The sequence below is a fragment of the Hippocampus comes genome, unplaced genomic scaffold (assembly GCF_001891065.2).
Source record: "Hippocampus comes isolate QL1 unplaced genomic scaffold, H_comes_QL1_v1.1 scaffold237, whole genome shotgun sequence".
In the NCBI taxonomy this organism is placed as follows: domain Eukaryota; kingdom Metazoa; phylum Chordata; class Actinopteri; order Syngnathiformes; family Syngnathidae; genus Hippocampus; species Hippocampus comes.
Window position 1 is genome coordinate 49,592 of NW_017806159.1, and position 18,270 is coordinate 67,861.

General features: G+C 43.2%; 1 protein-coding gene across 20 annotated transcripts in view; it reads left to right on the plus strand.

Annotated features, from left to right (window-relative positions):
* The window catches only part of mycbp2 (MYC binding protein 2), a 54,826-nt gene that overhangs the window by 8,783 nt on the left and 27,773 nt on the right, over positions 1-18,270 (plus strand). For 12 of the 20 annotated variants that reach the window (XM_019895413.1, XM_019895406.1, XM_019895411.1 and 9 more), the window contains exons 6-38: positions 194-436; positions 641-712; positions 865-961; positions 1,244-1,317; positions 1,597-1,738; positions 2,495-2,571; positions 3,134-3,338; positions 3,433-3,597; positions 3,860-4,018; positions 4,730-4,934; positions 5,016-5,161; positions 6,066-6,176; positions 7,695-7,799; positions 9,077-9,196; positions 10,073-10,154; positions 10,465-10,582; positions 10,661-11,019; positions 11,707-11,879; positions 11,971-12,096; positions 12,167-12,294; positions 12,376-12,467; positions 13,969-14,103; positions 14,196-14,279; positions 14,369-14,465; positions 14,544-14,736; positions 14,913-15,187; positions 15,675-15,896; positions 15,982-16,173; positions 16,803-17,009; positions 17,094-17,231; positions 17,610-17,788; positions 17,884-18,026; positions 18,157-18,257. In XM_019895413.1, the coding sequence (XP_019750972.1) occupies positions 194-436; positions 641-712; positions 865-961; positions 1,244-1,317; positions 1,597-1,738; positions 2,495-2,571; positions 3,134-3,338; positions 3,433-3,597; positions 3,860-4,018; positions 4,730-4,934; positions 5,016-5,161; positions 6,066-6,176; positions 7,695-7,799; positions 9,077-9,196; positions 10,073-10,154; positions 10,465-10,582; positions 10,661-11,019; positions 11,707-11,879; positions 11,971-12,096; positions 12,167-12,294; positions 12,376-12,467; positions 13,969-14,103; positions 14,196-14,279; positions 14,369-14,465; positions 14,544-14,736; positions 14,913-15,187; positions 15,675-15,896; positions 15,982-16,173; positions 16,803-17,009; positions 17,094-17,231; positions 17,610-17,788; positions 17,884-18,026; positions 18,157-18,257 (4,965 nt within the window). The remainder of the gene's footprint in view (positions 1-193; positions 437-640; positions 713-864; positions 962-1,243; positions 1,318-1,596; positions 1,739-2,494; positions 2,572-3,133; positions 3,339-3,432; positions 3,598-3,859; positions 4,019-4,729; positions 4,935-5,015; positions 5,162-6,065; positions 6,177-7,694; positions 7,800-9,076; positions 9,197-10,072; positions 10,155-10,464; positions 10,583-10,660; positions 11,020-11,706; positions 11,880-11,970; positions 12,097-12,166; positions 12,295-12,375; positions 12,468-13,968; positions 14,104-14,195; positions 14,280-14,368; positions 14,466-14,543; positions 14,737-14,912; positions 15,188-15,674; positions 15,897-15,981; positions 16,174-16,802; positions 17,010-17,093; positions 17,232-17,609; positions 17,789-17,883; positions 18,027-18,156; positions 18,258-18,270) is intronic. The other 8 variants (XM_019895407.1, XM_019895412.1, XM_019895427.1 and 5 more) reach the window with 6 other exon arrangements.

Genomic DNA, 18,270 nt, shown 5'->3' on the forward strand with positions numbered 1-18,270 from the left:
AACTGCCGTGGTAATGTGATGTTTAGCTCAATGAGACGAGGGAAAACTCACACTGCAGGTCGTAATACTATTTAAACGAGTCATCAGCAGCGCCAGGAGCGTCATTTACTTCCCATAACAACTCCCCATAATGTCACCAAAGGCCCAATGTAGTGAGTTGGAAAAGCTTTACTCACATATGTGATTCCTTTAGGTGCCCACCATATTGAACGCCCTGCAGAGGAGTGTGCAGGCGGTTTTGGTGGGAAAGATCCAAATCCAGGACTGGTTTGGGAACGGCATCAAACGTGCGGCATTGATGAACAAATGGGTGCTGAAAGGCGTGACCATCGATGAGGACGAGCGCTGCCTCCTGCAGACGGATGGCTCCTTTCTCTACCTGCTCTGCAAGGACGGACTTTACAAAGTGGGCTCGGGGTATAGCGGCACTGTCAGGGTACGTATCTGCCTTCATACATAGCCGGAAGATATGTTTCCTCCTCTGAAGAAAAACATACAAAATGCCAACAATAAAGCAAAAACTAAGTTAACACGTAACACTCTCTGAGACTCAAATGTAGTCATTGCCTTTGTATACATCAAACGCTGGCGAATGTGCGGGCTTTTTTGCTGATGTCTAATTTATTGATCTTTTCCTCAGGGTCATGTTTACAACTCAACATCCCGCATTAGGAATCGAACAGAGAAGAGGTCGTGGCTGGGCTTCGCGCAGGTAATTTCAGCTCATCGTTTTGACTCAGCAACTGCACATTGGACTGTCAAATGTTTACAGCTGAATCGCAACCAGTATCTGCAGTAAGCCCCACCCTGGGGATAATTGTTTTGATAGTCCAGATGAGCAGCGGGTTTGTCTTGTACCCTTAGGGCTACTTGCTGTATCGGGACACAGGTAACCACAGTATGTCGGCCATCAAGATCAATCCTGAGACACTGGAGCCTGAGGGGGCCGTCACCATGCCAGGTGCGGACATAATGTTTATATACTGGCTTAACTCTTTGTCTGTTTTATGTCTCACACTTTGTATGCAACAACAGTTGTTTCTAAAGTGCTCTCTGAATAAACTTTAGCAAAGTTGAATTTATTTGATGTCAGCCCCACCCCCCATACATCATACATTCTGAGTTTTTTCGCCTCTTGTAGAAGCCAGATGACAATTGAGATTGTAGTCATCGACGCAAAGATTGATTAAACACGCAACAGCGATAAATCGTGAGTATTGACGGTCAACATTCCTCTCTCCAGGTCAACACTCGGATGGGCAGAATATACTCTTTACGGACGGAGACCACATCAACCAAATTGCAGCCTGCAAAGATGTAAGTCTTAAGCTCCTCCAAGTTACTTCCATTGGAATTCCGACCACATCTCGAATGAATACCAAACATACCCAAGGACTCTATTATGAATTACACTGAATTTCTTCCAAATTTCCCAGAAGTCGAAAACTATTTACATTTGAACAAAGCCTCTTCTCATCCAATGCTATTATTTTTTTGTTCCGAGAGAGCTGTGCTGTCATGTGGCATGTCATGTCTGCAATCAAATTGCTGTAAAACAAGAGTAGGTATTAACATTGTCGTGTGGTGTCTCCTTAGCAGGATGGTTTTGTGGTGCGCATCTACACCATGAGCTCCGACCCGAGCCTGCAGCAGGAACTGCAGCTGAAACTGGCGAGGAAGTGCCTGCACGCCTGCGGCATCTCCCTCTTTGACCTCGAGAAGGATCTGCACATCATCAGTGAGTGATGCTAAATGGACATGATGGTGTTTTCAAATACAGTAAACCTTATTTCCTCCTCTAGTGGCTGGAGGGGTAGCGTGTTGAGTTGTTCAACTGCAGAGAGTACGCGATGCTTACTATCTTTTCAACTGTATTTTTACGAAGTAGAATAATAATAATAACAGCAACAAATCAGATTTATTCATCCTGTGCAGGGATCTTGTTGACAACATACGGTAATACTCCATACTGTCATTCATCTGACCGTTTTCGTAGTTCTTGGTAGGTGTTGCCGTTTTGGTTAGCAGCAGCATTTCAAATGGCTTAGCAATCATTTTATTAATAGCTGTGTGTGAATAATAGCGACTATGAACTGATATTAAAAAAAAAAAAAGAGTCTGGATCAATTGTTTTTCCTAATGCGACAAAAAAGGCATCTTCAGTAGTGAAAGGAGGTCTTTTGTTTTGTCTTAGGCCGACGGCGCACCGTGTGACCTATTGGAGCGCATAGCTTATGTGATTACTCTTCAAATAAATGATGATACTTGATGGAAGTAATGCGTTACAATACGATCCGGTTGTCCGGTTGAGGGGCGGGATTTGTTTATTCAAGCGGACGCCACACGTGGATATCTCTTGATGCTCGGCGTTTATTAGATTCGAGGCCACTATTTTAGGAAATGCAACACTGAATGGTTGTAGTCTGTGTATGTTGGCCGGAAGGTATCCTGGCCTCATGAGGCGATAACTCAAAACGCTGTGTTGATCTCACAGGCACAGGCTTTGATGAGGAGGCAGCGTTGCTTGGAGCTGGCCGGGAATTTGCGCTGATGAAAACTGCCTCTGGGAAGGTGAGAGTGAATGTCCTGCATTATTTAAGTCGCACACTCACTAACCACGTCATTCGGTTTACTCGCGCAATCTCGGAGTAATAGATTGATTTGATCGACACACAATATAGTAGCGATAAGCCATCCTTGCTGTTTTGGTTCTTAGTCAATGGTTTAATTCGATGCGTATGTTGCTAATGCTATTAGGCAGGGGATAAGGTGGCATAGAAACACCCTTTCTTTATAGAAACAGACGTCAATGCCAAGTATGTTGTTCGGCCGGGGTGTGTGCAAGGCGTAGTTGGTTGCTTCTGTGCAGTGGGTGTGACACCGTGTGAGGCCTCGCCAGATAACAATAGAAGGGGACTTTGCTTGCTGATCGTTTCTTTGGACCTGGTTGGGCTAGTGTCGGCTCGTCTCGCAACACTGCTAAGCACCTCCCTACAATATACCCTGTGCTCACACCTCTGGCATTACAGTATTTTGGCCACCAAGAGAAACTCAAGTCCTGAATATATATTTTTTTAATGAATGTATTGATACGATGGTTTATCACTAGTCTTCCCTCATCCTCTCATGTCAGATCTACTACACTGGAAAGTATCAAAGTCTGGGCATAAAGCAGGGAGGCCCTTCCGCCGGGAAATGGGTGGAACTTCCTGTTACCAAATCCCCCAAGATCCTTCAGTTCTCCGTCGGCCACGATGGCTCCCACGCGTTGTTAGTGGCCGAAGATGGAAGCGTCTTCTTTACCGGTTCTGCGAGTAAAGGAGAAGATGGAGAGTCCAGTAGGAGAGATGTCCACATTTATGTCATTCCGGCTCAGATTGCAACATAACCAAATTAACGTGATTGTGTCTTTTCCCCTGCCACCCTCTTTAGCTAAAAGCCGGCGACAACCCAAACCCTACAAGCCGAAGAAGATGATCAAATTAGAAACCAAAATGGCAGTGTATACGGCGTGCAACAACGGCAGCAGCAGTATCGTCACCAAAGACGGCGAGCTGTACATGTTCGGAAAGGATGCCATTTACAGCGACAGCACTTGTGAGTCCATCATCAATAAAAATACAGTGGAACCCCCCCCAAAGTCCAATGCCCCCTGGAGTGTAACAATTTCAAGTGCAAACTGATTTTTTTAGGAAAGGTTTTGTGACAGACTTGAATGGATTCATTTACATTAATACATGTGGTCTATACATAGCCAGCATTGTGCAACTCCATAGGTTCCTCTCTTCAGTGTTTCTTACTTCCACTTTGTTTTTATTAATTCCTCTGTCTTGTCATCATCACTGTCTGGTCCCCACAGGCCAGGTGACTGACCTGAAAGGCCACATTGTGACCCAGGTTGCAATGGGAAAGGCCCACACGTGCGTCCTGACCAAGAACGGGGAAGTGTGGACCTTCGGGGTGAACAACAAGGGCCAGTGTGGCAGAGACACAGGGGCCATGAGCCAGGCTGGGAAAGGTGGGCAAAACGACGACACAAGTGAAGTCAGAGATTTGTCGCCAGATACACGATTGAAGATAAGCGCTGAAAGCATGTGTGATTTTGTTTTCATTTTTTTCCCCCTTTTGGGTGTGGCTGAAACAGGGCCCAGTGATGCACTTAGAAGTCAGGCACGAGTTGACCCTCCCCCACCATAAAAGAACTTGAGCGCCTTTGCTGGCGTCAGTGGTTATCCAGCACAATTGCAATGTGCAGTTAGCTAGATAGCTAGCTAGCTATGCCCCCACCACGAAAATGCATCTTAATTTCGGGTAGCCTGCTGGCATTGCCGCTCTGGAGCACCTCGTCGTCGTGGTGTGGAAAAGCTTTGCGGCGATCTAGTGGGATATGCAGTATTTTGGCCACTGGAGGTTTTGAGGAAATGTATTATGCCTCAAACATGTGGCTTTGCGTAGATGTAAGAAATATGCTCGATGAAGTGTCACCCGTTTTTTCACGTCCTACCAGTGGTAATTGACTGACAGTTGGTAGATGAACGAGCCGTGGTGTCGGTCCATTCAGCGGACATGGCCACGGCGTTTGAGAGCAGAGAGAATGGGATGATTATCATAATTTTTGGTAACACTCTTGTCCGTGATGTGTCAGATTTAGAAGAAATATTTTCACGATGCAGGAACTTTAACCATCATTGCTTTTTTGAAACCTGCTTGCCTGGCATGTCTGTTGCAGCGTTCGGTGTGGAGAACATGGCCACAGCCATGGATGAGGACCTGGAAGATGAGCTCGAGGAGAAGGAGGAGAAGAGCATGATGTGTCAGTCCGGCATGCACAAGTGGAAGTTGGACCAATGCATGGTTTGCACTGTGTGTGGCGACTGCACAGGCTACGGCGCCAGCTGCGTCAGCAGTGGGCGGCCTGATAGAGTACCTGGAGGGTAAGAGGACATCGACATATTGCTCATCTTTCAAATTACATCCGGTCTTTGTGTAACTATTCTGTTGTTGTTGTTAACCAGCATCTGTGGCTGTGGGTCGGGAGAGTCTGGCTGCTCGGCGTGCGGCTGCTGCAAGGCATGTGCCAGGGAGCTGGATGGTCAGGAGGCTCGGCAGAGAGGGATCTTCGACGCAGTCAAAGAGATGATCCCATTGGATCTCCTTCTAGGTAATGCCCTTTTGTCATCTTGTAACACTTGAGCCTCTTTTATGCAGCGATCCGACAAATTTCACGCAGTCGATCCGACATTTGGCCACCTTGGCTGCAACTGTGTGAGCTTTTACACAAACCGCATGGCATCCCACAATCGGGATAATTTGATGAGGTCAACGCCAGCACTGTAGTTTTAGGAGAATGTAGTCGTAGTACAAAAAAGTCAACCTGAAATTTATGAGAAATCCATAGAGCGGGGATAATAAGTGACGTGTTGTACACCTCACACTTCTGTCCCAGCATTACACAATACCTGTATACACAGTTGCCGCTTCTGTTCCGGCTACATCAAAAGGTGGAAAATAGCCACGTCAACTTTGTCCAGCCAATGCATGTTGGTGCCATTTACACAGAATGGCAAGGAAAAGGGCATCTTTGACAGGCAGTGTAAAAGAGGATTTGTTGTGTCCTGGGCCCACCAACTTGACCTTACCACTTACTCACAAGATGTCCCTCTCACATGTACTTTCACTGACATACATGATAAGCATGGTTAATTGTCATGCATCTACCTGTTATATAAGGTGATTTTTCGGCTTTCAGGGGTGTGCAGGTTGATGCAACCTGCGTAAGGGATCACAGGCAACTTTGAACAAGGCTGAGGGAAACCCGTACATGTTATTTCTGAGTCTTTTACGCACACACTGCCCTGCCTGTTGCTTTTCTGCTGCATTCCATGTGCCCGTGTCACCCATTTTGTTCTCTTGTTGAGCTGAGTCATTGTTAGTCCTGTGCGTCTCTCCATCATCATTCATTCTTTGATGTGTGTCTTGTTTTGTTCTGCTCTGCTCCCTCTCCTCCTCCCATCCTGCATCTATCTGGCCTGGCTGCACCCACCCATCCTTTTTTTTGTTATCAGCTGTGCCTGTTCCCCCCCCTCCAGGAGTGAACATCGAGGAGCACATTCAGATCCGTCAGGAGGAGAAACGGCAAAGGATCAACCGCCGACACAGGCTGGAGGAGGGACGAGGTAGGAATGAGGTCAAGACAGTTGGGGACCATCCATTTTTGTCAGGCATCATATCTGGCCAGAATTTCCCATGGTAGTTCATCCGGGATGTTGTTGGTTTTAATTAATCTTGCGCGGAGTGACCCAGCATCAAAGCATATCATATCAGCATGGGCCACACAGAAAAATGAAAGGCTAATATTTTATCGAGGATACACTTGTAGAATTAAGAGAATACATTTGTATTCAAGACAATAATTACAAATATTTATTTTCTGAGAATTAAGTCCAAATATAAAGAGCAAAAGTTGAATTCCACAAGTCTAAATTTGGAATTGTTTGTGATTTTATGATTTTTTTTTTTTTTATTTTATGATTTTTTTTTTTTTTATTTTATGATTTTTTTTTTTTTTATTTTATGATTTTTTTTTTTTTTATTTTATGATTTTTTTTTTTTTTATTTTATGATTTTTTTTTTTTTTATTTTATGATTTTTTTTTTTTTTATTTTATGATTTTTTTTTTTTTTATTTTATGATTTTTTTTTTTTTTATTTTATGATTTTTTTTTTTTTTATTTTATGATTTTTTTTTTTTTTTAATTTAACAAAAGATAAAATTGCGAAACCCACAAAATTCACAGGATAAAATCATCTTACAGAAAAAGTCTCAATTGGTAATATCAGAGGAAAAAAGAATGAGACGAAAGTCTGAGTCTTTTGCAAGATTAAAGTGCAATTTTACATTTTGGTAATATTACAAGCAATAAATTAGTAATTCTCCTAGAATTAAGTGATAATATTACCCCATGTAAATTTAAGAGAATGTTGAAGCATTAGGACAAAAACGCAATATTTTATGGGTAGAATTATTTTTAAAATTTTGAGAAAAAAAATTAGTGGGAATTTTACGTGTTTTACAAATTGTAGTGTTAAAAGCACGGTGCAAAGTTATAATTAACAAGAATAAAGTAATCCTGACTTTTTTCTGGATTTTTTTTTTTTTTTCCTTCTCACTAATCTTTTTTTCAGTGTGGCCAATACTATCTTAGACACCACCACAACCACTGAACTCCTGGTACACGTACAGACACACGGCTCCATCACAAACACAACTCAACATTTACTTCAAAATACCCGACATGTAACTATTTACTAATAGTTGAACTGATTGCCGTTTTCCCATATCTAACTGCAACTACTTTCCAAACTCCAAGGTCTGGCTGCACTTGCCGTGCGTGGCTGGAGATATGGCAGCCCTGTGGCAAATTCAGAATAATTCTCGTCTCCTCATAAAGAGTCAGGGAACTTTAGGAATGTTGTGGATGGCATGAGTACCAATCAATGCATTCATCCCCTTTCATTTCAAATATCTTTAAGGTGCTGCGCTAGCTTGGGTGCCTTCCCTCATGCTTTTTTTTATTTATCTTATTTTTTTTCTGTGAGCGTGCATGGTCATGGTGTAGCGGTATTTATCCTGTGCTGTTTCCCATTGATTTGTGAGCGTTGTTGCATGCATGTGAAAGTTTCTTTCTCCCCTAGGCCCCATTGTTTTCCCCGGTACCATTTTAATGAACCAGCGTGAGCAAGCCCTAGCCAGAATAAGACCCCTTCAGGCGCTAAGGCATAAACGGGACAAGCACAAAGGTACTACGGTCTTACACTACCTCGATGGGCACGGAGCCCCTCCCCCCAATTTTTTTGACTTATTTTCCCCGTTTGGCTGTCCCGCCCACTTCTCTCTCACTCTCGGACGGGGTCATTCAAGTGTCTTTAGGTTTAGGTTTTATGGCCACACTCACTCACTTGTTGGCTTTTTCATAGCAGTTCCACTCAGCAATGATTTATTTATTTTTTTTCTAATTTGCATGGTGGGCTGGATCAAATGCTGATGATAAACTTTTTGCCAACACCGTGCTTTTTATTATGACTTCATGCCAGGGAAAAGGAAATCCCATTACCATTTCCTTTGAATAAAAAGTTACACTGGACCCTGGAATTTGGGCCACTAGCTGTGTTCTTGGAGGCTTTTTGAATTCGTACTTGAATGACAGATAATCTTGTCAAAATGTTCCTTTAAAACGTCACCTGTACAGTTAATGCAAGTTGCATGACGCCACATTTTGAGCTGGAAATGAATGATTTCATTTCACAGGTTCTGAGCTCTCGCTCAACATTAAAATTCAATAAATATCTCAGGAAATTTGTGATGTTTGACACAGCAAAATTTCTGATCGTCCACTGTGCATGCATTTGACAATTGTCCACTCTTTTAGCATCCCTCCTGAAGAAGAGGAAGCTATCCCTCATTATAGTCTTCTGTGTGTGTTTTCCCTTTTACCCGCAACAGCTTTGGGCACCCGTCACTGACACACTCGTGCGCACCACTCTTTTCTTTGTGCTTGACTTTCAGCTCTGCTTTCTAAGTCACTGGACCGTGAGCCAGTCAATATTTTGTTTGATCGTCATTGCCATCCGGTATCCTCTGATCTTTTGTTTGTTTTGTAAACCACAGACAGTTGTCAGTCATTGTGTCCAATGTGATTATGGGAGTTGGCGCAGATTTTTTGGATTCCCACACCTCAAGTCAGACCTCTTACACAAGACTATCAGTAGATCACATTTCCTCACTGTAGTAATAAAAATAAAATACAAAAACACAGTCTGTTGTATCTCATGCAGAAGACCTTTATTTTATTTCCCGTTATTTTGGGACTGTTTGCTTCAAACATCTGGTTTTTTTCCCACTCTTTCATTCTCAGCATGTGGTTTCCTTCTCTCCTTTTCCCTGCAGCAAATTTTTTCCCAGGACTGTAGACATGAGACTTCTGGAAGTTGGATCTTAGCAGCTTTCGCCACCCTCTCTTGCACTCAAAACAGTACCACTTTTTGTGATATTATTTTTGTCTTCTTCTTCTCTTTAGATGGCAGCAGTGAGCGTGGTGAGAAAGATGCCAGTAAAATCACCACCTACCCGCCCGGGGCAGTCAGGTTTGACTGTGAAATGCGGGCTGTGCAGGTCAGCTGCGGTTTTCACCACTCGGGTAAATGACTTCTCGTAACCTTAATCCTAAACCTTTTAAATTTAAATATTTGGTCATTCGGGGTTTCAATCATGGCAAATCGATAATCTGATTGTGATGAGCCTGTACTGTTTACTTATTGGTGGAGCAGATTTCCCATTATTTATATTCATTGGTTTAGGATAGTAAAATGAACCAAGATGATCTGCTGCTGTGGCTGTACCTCAGCTCTGGATGCTGCAGTATGGTATGCCACAATTTTATAAATTCCTTGGATAGGATCAAATAATGATACCGGTAAATCTAATCCTGCGGTTAGACTGAACGCAAGCTGAATGTTTTGGGCGCATTTCCATATATAGTCAATGGAGTTTGCGCAGTCAGGCGCGAATGCTTGCCGGGTGGCGCGGATGATGGCGCGGATAAAGCGTTTGAAGCGATAATTTTGTTTTTATCGCCCTTTTCGCTCGAGGTTTGCAAATGTGAACACTTCGCGGCGTCTCGTCGCTGACAGCCAGAGGCCTTTTGCGCTGTTGCGTAAATGTGCATTGTCCTATAAAAAAAAGGGGGGGGGGGAATAACATGGTGCCAGAAGGTACTTGTTAACATGACTAGCCTACGGGTCTGTTCTAAAAATAGCTCACCCATGAGCCACTGTGACTTGCTCAGAAGACTAGAAGTAGAAAGTTAATACTTTCTCCCTTTATATCTCTTTCTTTTTCTCTTTCTTTCTTTCTTTCTTTCTTACTTTCTTAGCAACAGCCACTTGCCAAGAAGTAAATACAATCAGACCTTATTCTCCTCTGATTATTAACGTGTTTCATAACGACTGATGCATTCAATGACAGTTGGTTTTGCCGTTTCACCTGTCGTTTTTATGGTTGTCTTGTCTTGCAGTGGTGTTGATGGAGAATGGAGACGTCTATACATTTGGTTACGGACAACATGGCCAGCTTGGACATGGTGACGTAAACTCCAGGTACTGTTTTGGTTGTTTTTATAAACATACGGGATCCTCATAATCTTGAAATGTCTTACTTATTGTAAATATTTGTATGAAAAACACTCCTAGGGCATAAATGTGAATAATAAAATTAAAAACTGCAAGTGCAATGCTAAATTCTGCCACGTGATTTTTTGTTTTTTATTATTTATTTATTTGTGTATTTTTGAATGGTCTTGTGTGCTGTTCTATCTAAAATTCCTTTGAAAATCTTGGATGCTCTGCAAATGTATATCCTTGACAAAAAGTGGCCTCACAAACTGCAACTCATCTTTTTACCTTGTAGGGGATCGCCAACGTTGATCCAGGCTCTTCCGGGTCCGAGTGTCCAAGTGACGGCAGGCAGCAACCACACTGTTGTTCTTCTAGTGGACGGGCAGGTCTTCACTTTTGGTAGTTTCTCGGTAAGAAAATAGTTTAAACAATGAAACCAATTACATGAGTCACATTGAAAGTCCAAAACACACAAATTGATTTTTCAGAAAGGGCAGCTTGGGCGACCTATCCTCGACATGCCCTACTGGAATGCCAAGCCATCCCCCATGCCCAACATCGGCGCCAAATACGGACGAAAGGCCACCTGGATCGGTGCCAGCGGAGATCAAACATTCCTACGCATCGACGAGGCGCTCATCAACTCCCACGTGCTGGCCACTTCCGAGATCTTTGCCAGCAAACACATCATCGGTCTCGTGCCGTCCTCCATGTCCGAGCCGCCGCCATTCAAATGCTTGCTCATCAACAAAATGGATGGAAGCTGCCGCACCTTCAATGATTCTGAGCAGGAGGACCTACAAGGGTTTGGACTCTGCCTGGATCCTGTGTATGATGTCATATGGAGGTCAGTCCAGGGTCTTTATGTGCTATCATTTTCACATAACCTTTCCATGAAACATTTATCAGTTACAATTTTTTCAATAAAATTTGAACATTGCTGTCACAAAATAACAGGGTGAGAAAAATATGGCAAAAAATAAAATATTAAAATATAATGAAATGTTAAGAATATTTCTAAATAAAAATGCTTGAACATTTTGCATTTATTTTGTTAAATGATTGGTAAGCTATAACATAATGGATGCATTTATTCTTTTTTTCCAATTCATTTATCTTATGGAATGATCAGTTAATTGGTTTTGTGTGAATAAAAATAAATTATAGAAATAGAAATATTAATGAGATTTATACATGCTCAGTTCATAACTGTATAATGAAATTAATTATTTATTCTTAAAATACTGCGCTATAAACTATTTTACATATTCACCTTTTTTTTTTTTTTCTTCAAATGACCTGACCCATCTGCTTGTTATAAAAATCGAATGTGGTCATTGAGCTCAAGCTTTTGTCCACCCCCTGCACTAAAATAATGTCAATTGTTAAAACACAACACACATAACAGTCTCCCTTTTGATCACAAGTAACAAACATATGGCAGATATCCAGTTCACATCTTCACTCCGTGCCCCTTCAAAAAACGTTTTTAACTAATCTGCATTTCCCTTCGTGTTCATCTGTGTGCCATTAGGTTCTTACCAGCTTCAAAAGAGATGTGGTGCTATAATGCGGTGATAGCAGATGCCAGGATGCCTTCCGCCACAGACCTACAGGCCCGCTGTAGCATCCTCAGCCCGGAGCTTGCCTTGCCCGCGGGGTCGCTCGCCACCACAACACGCTCACATGGCGCCCTACACATTCTTGGTAATGCGAGAGCTTCATTTCTGCGCCTTTGTTAGCCTTAACCAGAACGCTAGATGGTTTTGTGCTAAGGGAAGGATGCCGCTGTTGACAGGTTGCCTGGACACCCTGGCGGCTATGCAGGAGTTGAAGATGGGTGTGGCCAGCGCCGAGGAAGAGACTCAGGCGGTGATGAAGGTCTACTCCAAGGAAGACTACAGCGTGGTGAACCGCTTTGAGAGTAAGTGTATACGGTACTTGGAAATATAAATCAGTTCCCACAGAGCGGTGATTGGTGATTTATGTTGTAGGTCACGGTGGCGGTTGGGGCTACTCTGCTCACTCTGTTGAAGCCATTCGCTTTTGTGCTGACGCTGACATCTTGCTCGGGGGGCTGGGCCTGTTTGGTGGAAGAGGAGAATATACCGCTAAGATCAAGGTAGGCGACCCTTATTTCAAATTAAGATCTCATTTATTTGCATCTTACTCACAATTGAATCTTTTAATAATATTTTGACAGCTTTTTGAACTTGGGCCTGATGGAGGCGACCATGAGACAGATGGGGATCTGCTCGCAGAGACTGACGTCCTGGCCTATGACTGTGCCGCGAGGTACAGTTAATCTAAAATATTACTGGCCTAATCCACTTGAGTAATTATACGCCTTGCCTAAGTGCACGCCTACTTTCTTCCTGGCAGGAAACAAATAAAAAGCTGTGCTGTACAATGCACACCTCCTGCACAGGAGACATAGCATCATAGAGAAATTTGGAAAATGCATTTGTACATTTTAAAGTGCCTGCACTAAATGCATCATCTCTCATAGATAGTTATAAAATATATTGTAATATACATTTTAACATGAAGAATGATAATTGTTGATGCTCAAAAAAAAAAAAAAAGTTGAATAAAGTATACTCAAAATAAAGTACTTATTAACCCCTTAGGCTGAGGGCAACTTTGCCAAAAACGCCTAAAAAAGGTGCACCCAAAGGAAATTTGTAGCTGTTCTTGAACCATTTGGAGTATTAGCATAGTTTTGGTCTCTTTTTGAAGGTAACATTTTGAATTTTTCTCCCAAACAGTCAGAATTTGTGTACGGTAAGTGCTCCTGTCACTGAACTATGGATGTTTGAAAACTGAAAAAAAAAAAGGCGAATCTTACGTTCGTCTAATTTCTTTTCACAAAATCTGCCTTGAAAATGAATTTAGAATGTTGATTAGGACTTGAAAACACTACAGGATGAAAGCTTGAGGTATTCCCAAGTTTCAGTTCAAATTTGACAATAATCCTACAAAAAAAATGAGCAACTTACATGTTCTCCTAAGGAAAGGTACAGGCGAACCCCAAATGTTCCATTTGGGTGACCTGTGTGAACAAAAAGGCTGCTATTCTGGAATGCTTCAACATACAATCATGATCCTGGGCTCTAATGAAAGCTTAGACTTGGGGCTATCTTATCATACATACAGATTCAACCCAGATATCACTGAAAAAGAATAATAGAAGCATAAACACGTTTTGAATTAAAAAAACGGTTGTGTGTAGAATAATAGAATAAAATAAAAAAGCTATTTTATGTACACAAAACAACCACAAACTATTTCCCAAAAAAAAAAAAAAATTCAAATTGTTGGCAACATGCCAGTCACTACAAAAATGCCACAAACTATTTTCAAAAAAACGCTTTTCACATTGTCAGCAACATGCCAGTCACCATAAAAATTCCACAACTATTTTCAAAACTGCTGTGTGAACGCAAGTGGGGCTGCACCGGGGTAAACACGCTTCGCTTTAGGTAGCAACTTTTTACGTGTGAACACTAAGAGCCAATTTTTTTTTTTTTTTTTTTTTACTGTGGTACTGCAAAGAGCCACATCGCGCACATGCACGCGCGCGTGCGCACACACACACACACACACACACACACACACACACACACACACACGCAGCCACGCACAGACACCAAGATGAGCGAGAGCCGGAACTTAACTGAACACGAACGAAATCGAAACATACAGACAAATAACTTTCAAGCAAGTTATGGCATTTGTTCATGATTAGTAAACTTATTTGAATTTAAAATTGTTTTTATTTTGAAATCAATTCCAGGGAGAAATATGCCATGATGTTTGACGAGCCAGTGTTGCTGCAGTTGGGCTGGTGGTACGTAGCCTGGGCCCGGGTGTCTGGTCCCAGCAGTGACTGTGGATCGCACGGGCAAGCTACCATCACCACTGATGATGGGTACAACGCACTTCATGTTTATGTACCATGCAATGTGTACACAGTAACATACCTTGGAAGACATACTGAAATGAATTTTTCTTTCTCTATAGGGTGGTATTCCAGTTTAAAAGCTCCAAGAAGTCAAACAATGGTACAGATGTTAATGCGGGTCAAATACCTCAGCTACTTTACAGGCAAGTAGCAGGCTGTCAATCGTGATGCATGCGTCTTTTTACATGTCTTTAATTAAATGTATTAATATTTCAATATTATTTCACATTAGGCTGCCTTCAAATGATGGGAATGCATCGAAAGGCAAACAGCAGACCAGTGAGCCAGTTCACATCCTGAAGCGCTCGTTTGCTCGGACAGTCTCTGTGGTAACTACTATCACATTAAATTGGGGGTGTAACATTACATAGCTTGGGGGGGTTACATATGTTTTTTTCCCCCTGTAGGAATGCTTTGAGTCTCTGCTCAGCATCCTCCACTGGAGCTGGACCACCTTGGTTCTGGGTGTGGAGGAGTTGCGAGGCCTGAAAGGCTTTCAGTACACAGCCACCTTGCTCGATCTGGAGAGGTTGCGCTTTGTGGGTACGTGCTGCCTCCGTCTGCTCCGGGTCTACATCTGCGAGATCTTCCCCATTGCTGGTAAGGGCACTTGGAGCTTAAATGTTTTTAGAAGTTCTCTGAGATGTTTCAATTTGCTTTGCGATCAAATGCTCACACAGGCCCTTTATTGGCCCATGGACTGCTCCATTCTAATAATTGAAGCGATTTGAATTCAAGACAGTGTTGTCACTTTGACTGTGTGATCCGGCTCTCAGCCAGCACCAAAGCTGTGGTGGAGGAGTCGAGCAAGCTGGCTGAGTGCGTGGGGAAGACGCGTAGCCTGCTGAAGAAAATCCTGTCGGAGAGCACGGACAACTGCTTGACCAAGCTGGACAACGACCCGCAGGGTTACCTGTCCCAACCCCTTACCCTGCTGGAGGCCGTGCTGCAGGAGTGCCACAACACCTTCACCGCCTGCTTCCACTCCTTCTACCCGACACCGGCGTTACAGTGGGCCTGCCTCTGTGACCTGCTCAATTGCCTGGATCAGGTTAGTCGTCATTTTGCAGTTTTAAGACAAACAAAGCCGTTCAGCGAGCTGGTTGTCTTTCAAAAACACAATTTTATGAGGATCAATAATGTTTTAGAGTATTTTGCTCCACAGTTCAAACAGTCAAATTATAAAACCAATAAAAGTGTAAATATAACTACGGTAAATGCAATATTGTGAATCGGATATACTGAATGTGTCTTACTTAACGGTAATTTCTTCTCGACTAATTGACTTACCACAGTCACTCTTTTTTTTTTTGTTGTTGATGCTGGCTGAAATGAGCTCTCATATTCTGATGGCATCTTAAAATGACATTTGAGGCATATTCTTCTTGGAAATGCTCTAGAGGTTTTATGAGAAATTATCTGAAGAACCGCAGACGCCTAATAAGACCCATAACACTACTGCAGTGTGTTTTAATGAACACCTGAGGACAATAACAAGCACTAAAAAAGCACTTCTCCCATTTTGTTGTTGTTTCCAGGACATTGCCGATGCCAACTTTCGTACATCCAGCAGCCGCCTGCTGGCGGCGGTGATGTCAGCTTTGTGCAACACCTCGGTCAAGTTGACGTCCATTCTGCCCATCGCGTACGATGGCGAGGTCCTCCTGCGCTCGCTCGTCAAGCAAGTCAGCACGGAGAACGACTCAGCCCTTGCTCACCGCTTCCCCCTACTTGTGGCCCACATGGAGAAGCTGAGCCATGTGCGCATCATGTGCACCTTGTGAACCATTTTTACAATTTAGGAAATTGTTGAAAGGATTGACTTGTCTTTGTCATCAACCTTAGACTGAGGAGAACCTGATGGGAATGACAAGCTTCCGGGAGGTCCTGGAAAAGATGCTGGTGATCGTGGTGCTTCCGGTGAGGAAGAGCCTGAGGAAAGAGGTGGAGCTCTTCTCTCCCCACTTGGTATCCAACACCTGTGGCCTGCTCGCCTCCATCGTCTCTGAGCTCACCGCCTCCGCCCTGGGATCTGAGGTAAAGAATGTGATCACTTTTCACAATGCTAGAACTTCAACGCGGCAAAGCTCTTTTGGTGGTTGAGGGAAATTGCTGGGAGCTGAAGTGGGTCTTGTGTCCTGTTTGTATGGTGTGCTGAATCATGACCAGCGTGAGACAAAGTTAGGACTCAGCTGTCGCCGTAGTAACGGCCACTCAACAGCAGCTCATAGCATCAGCAGTTTGTCCCTTCTTATTATGGTGACATGCGGTGTCCTTTAGGAAAGTGCATTGTTTGCAACAATAAGCAGCCCTCTGACGGTCATTTTAAAATTAATTGAGATTGATAGGAACGGGTGGATTTTGCTGCTTAATTCGTATTCCACAAATGCTTTATTAATCAGAACCCCGTGTTTAGACTAGTGGGGCCCTGTGTAATAGACTATTGTAGAGAACAATTTTGAGTTGACTTGCACTTTAACACAGTTGTGCATTTGGTTCTTTCGTCAATGTTGTTGATTTATGTTTTTTTTTTCTGCCATCAATGGAACCCCTTCTGCAGTGGCATACCAAAAAGACAAAAAAAACAAAAGAAATACTAAAACATAGATTTAGAGTTCATTCTTTTTTTTTTTTTTTTTTTTTTTTTTTTGTCTCTTCCTTATTAGGTTGATGGACTGAACTCGCTCCACTCTGTGAAGGCCTCTCCCAACCGTTTCACCAAGACGAGCCAGGGCCGTAGCTGGAACACTGGCAATGGTTCCCCGGATGCCATCTGCATGACCGTTGACAAGCCGGGCGTTGTCTTGGTGGGCGTCTGCGTGTACGGAGGTGGCGGCATCCACGAGTATGAGCTGGAGGTGCTCGCTGACGATGTAAGAAAGAGTATTCAGACGGATTTGTGTTTCACTGTGCACCATTTCAATTTTTTTTTTCCTCCACATCTGCGTTTTACACAGGCACAGACCGAGCACCCGGGGGACTCTGCCCACTCTCATCGGTGGACATCTCTTGAGCTGGTTAAAGGAACATACAGCACTGATGATTCTCCCAGTGATATTGCGGAGATTCGCCTGGACAAGGCAGTGCCGCTCAAGGTATGTGAATACATTATTTGTAAGGATGGATACCATAATTAAAAAACAAAAAAAAGCAAGTACGATGCTGATAATCTAAGGTAAAAACGGATGTGAATGATGCTTTGCAAAATGGATGATGGGTATATATCAATATGTGACACTTTATTTCTACAAAGTTTTGCCAGTGACTGCGTTTTCAAATGATCAACATTCCTAAAAAAGTCTCATCACTGGTGAGCTATTTTTAGAACATAAAACTATTCATTCAGTCCTTGTGTGCCCGTGGGCACCACCTTGGTGTCGATGTTCACTGAGCTGAGCTCTCATGAAATTTGGTTTGCGCTGTTCACCTTTTTGGAGCGTTCCACTGCGAAACTGAGTTGTATTCTCATGTAGGAAGGGGTGAAGTATGCTGTGCGATTGCGCAACTACGGCAGCCGCACTGCAAATGGGGATGGCGGCATGACCACGGTTCAGTGCTCAGATGGTGTGTCCTTCACCTTCAGCACTTGTAGTTTGAGCAGCAACGGTACCAACCAGACGCGAGGACAGATCCCTCAGATTCTCTATTACAGGTTAACCCAAAATATCTTTTTGAGAAGACATCTCCTTTCGACTGTGTTTTTTTTTTTTCCCCCTCCCTTGACATTTGTCTCCTGACTTCATTAAGGAGCGAGTACGATGGCGATCTCCAATCCCAACTGCTGAGCAAAGCCAACGAAGAGGACAAAAATTGCAGCCGGTCACTGTCTGTGGTCAGTGCTGTGGTCAGAGCGGCCAAGGACTTGCTTCATAGGGCTTTTGCTGTTGATGGTAAGCCGGGTAATCGGACACCTCATTTGCAAACACAACTTCGAGGCACAAGAATAGATTTTTTTTTTCCCTCCTGAATCGAATTTGCTCAGTCTGCTCTCAGCTTTATCAATATGCATTTTCTCTTTAGTGGATGACATCCCTGAGCTGTTAAGCTCCTCCAGCCTCTTTTCCATGCTGCTTCCCCTTATCCTGGCCTACATCGGCCCTGTGGCAGCATCTGTTCCAAAGGTACCCTTCCAAG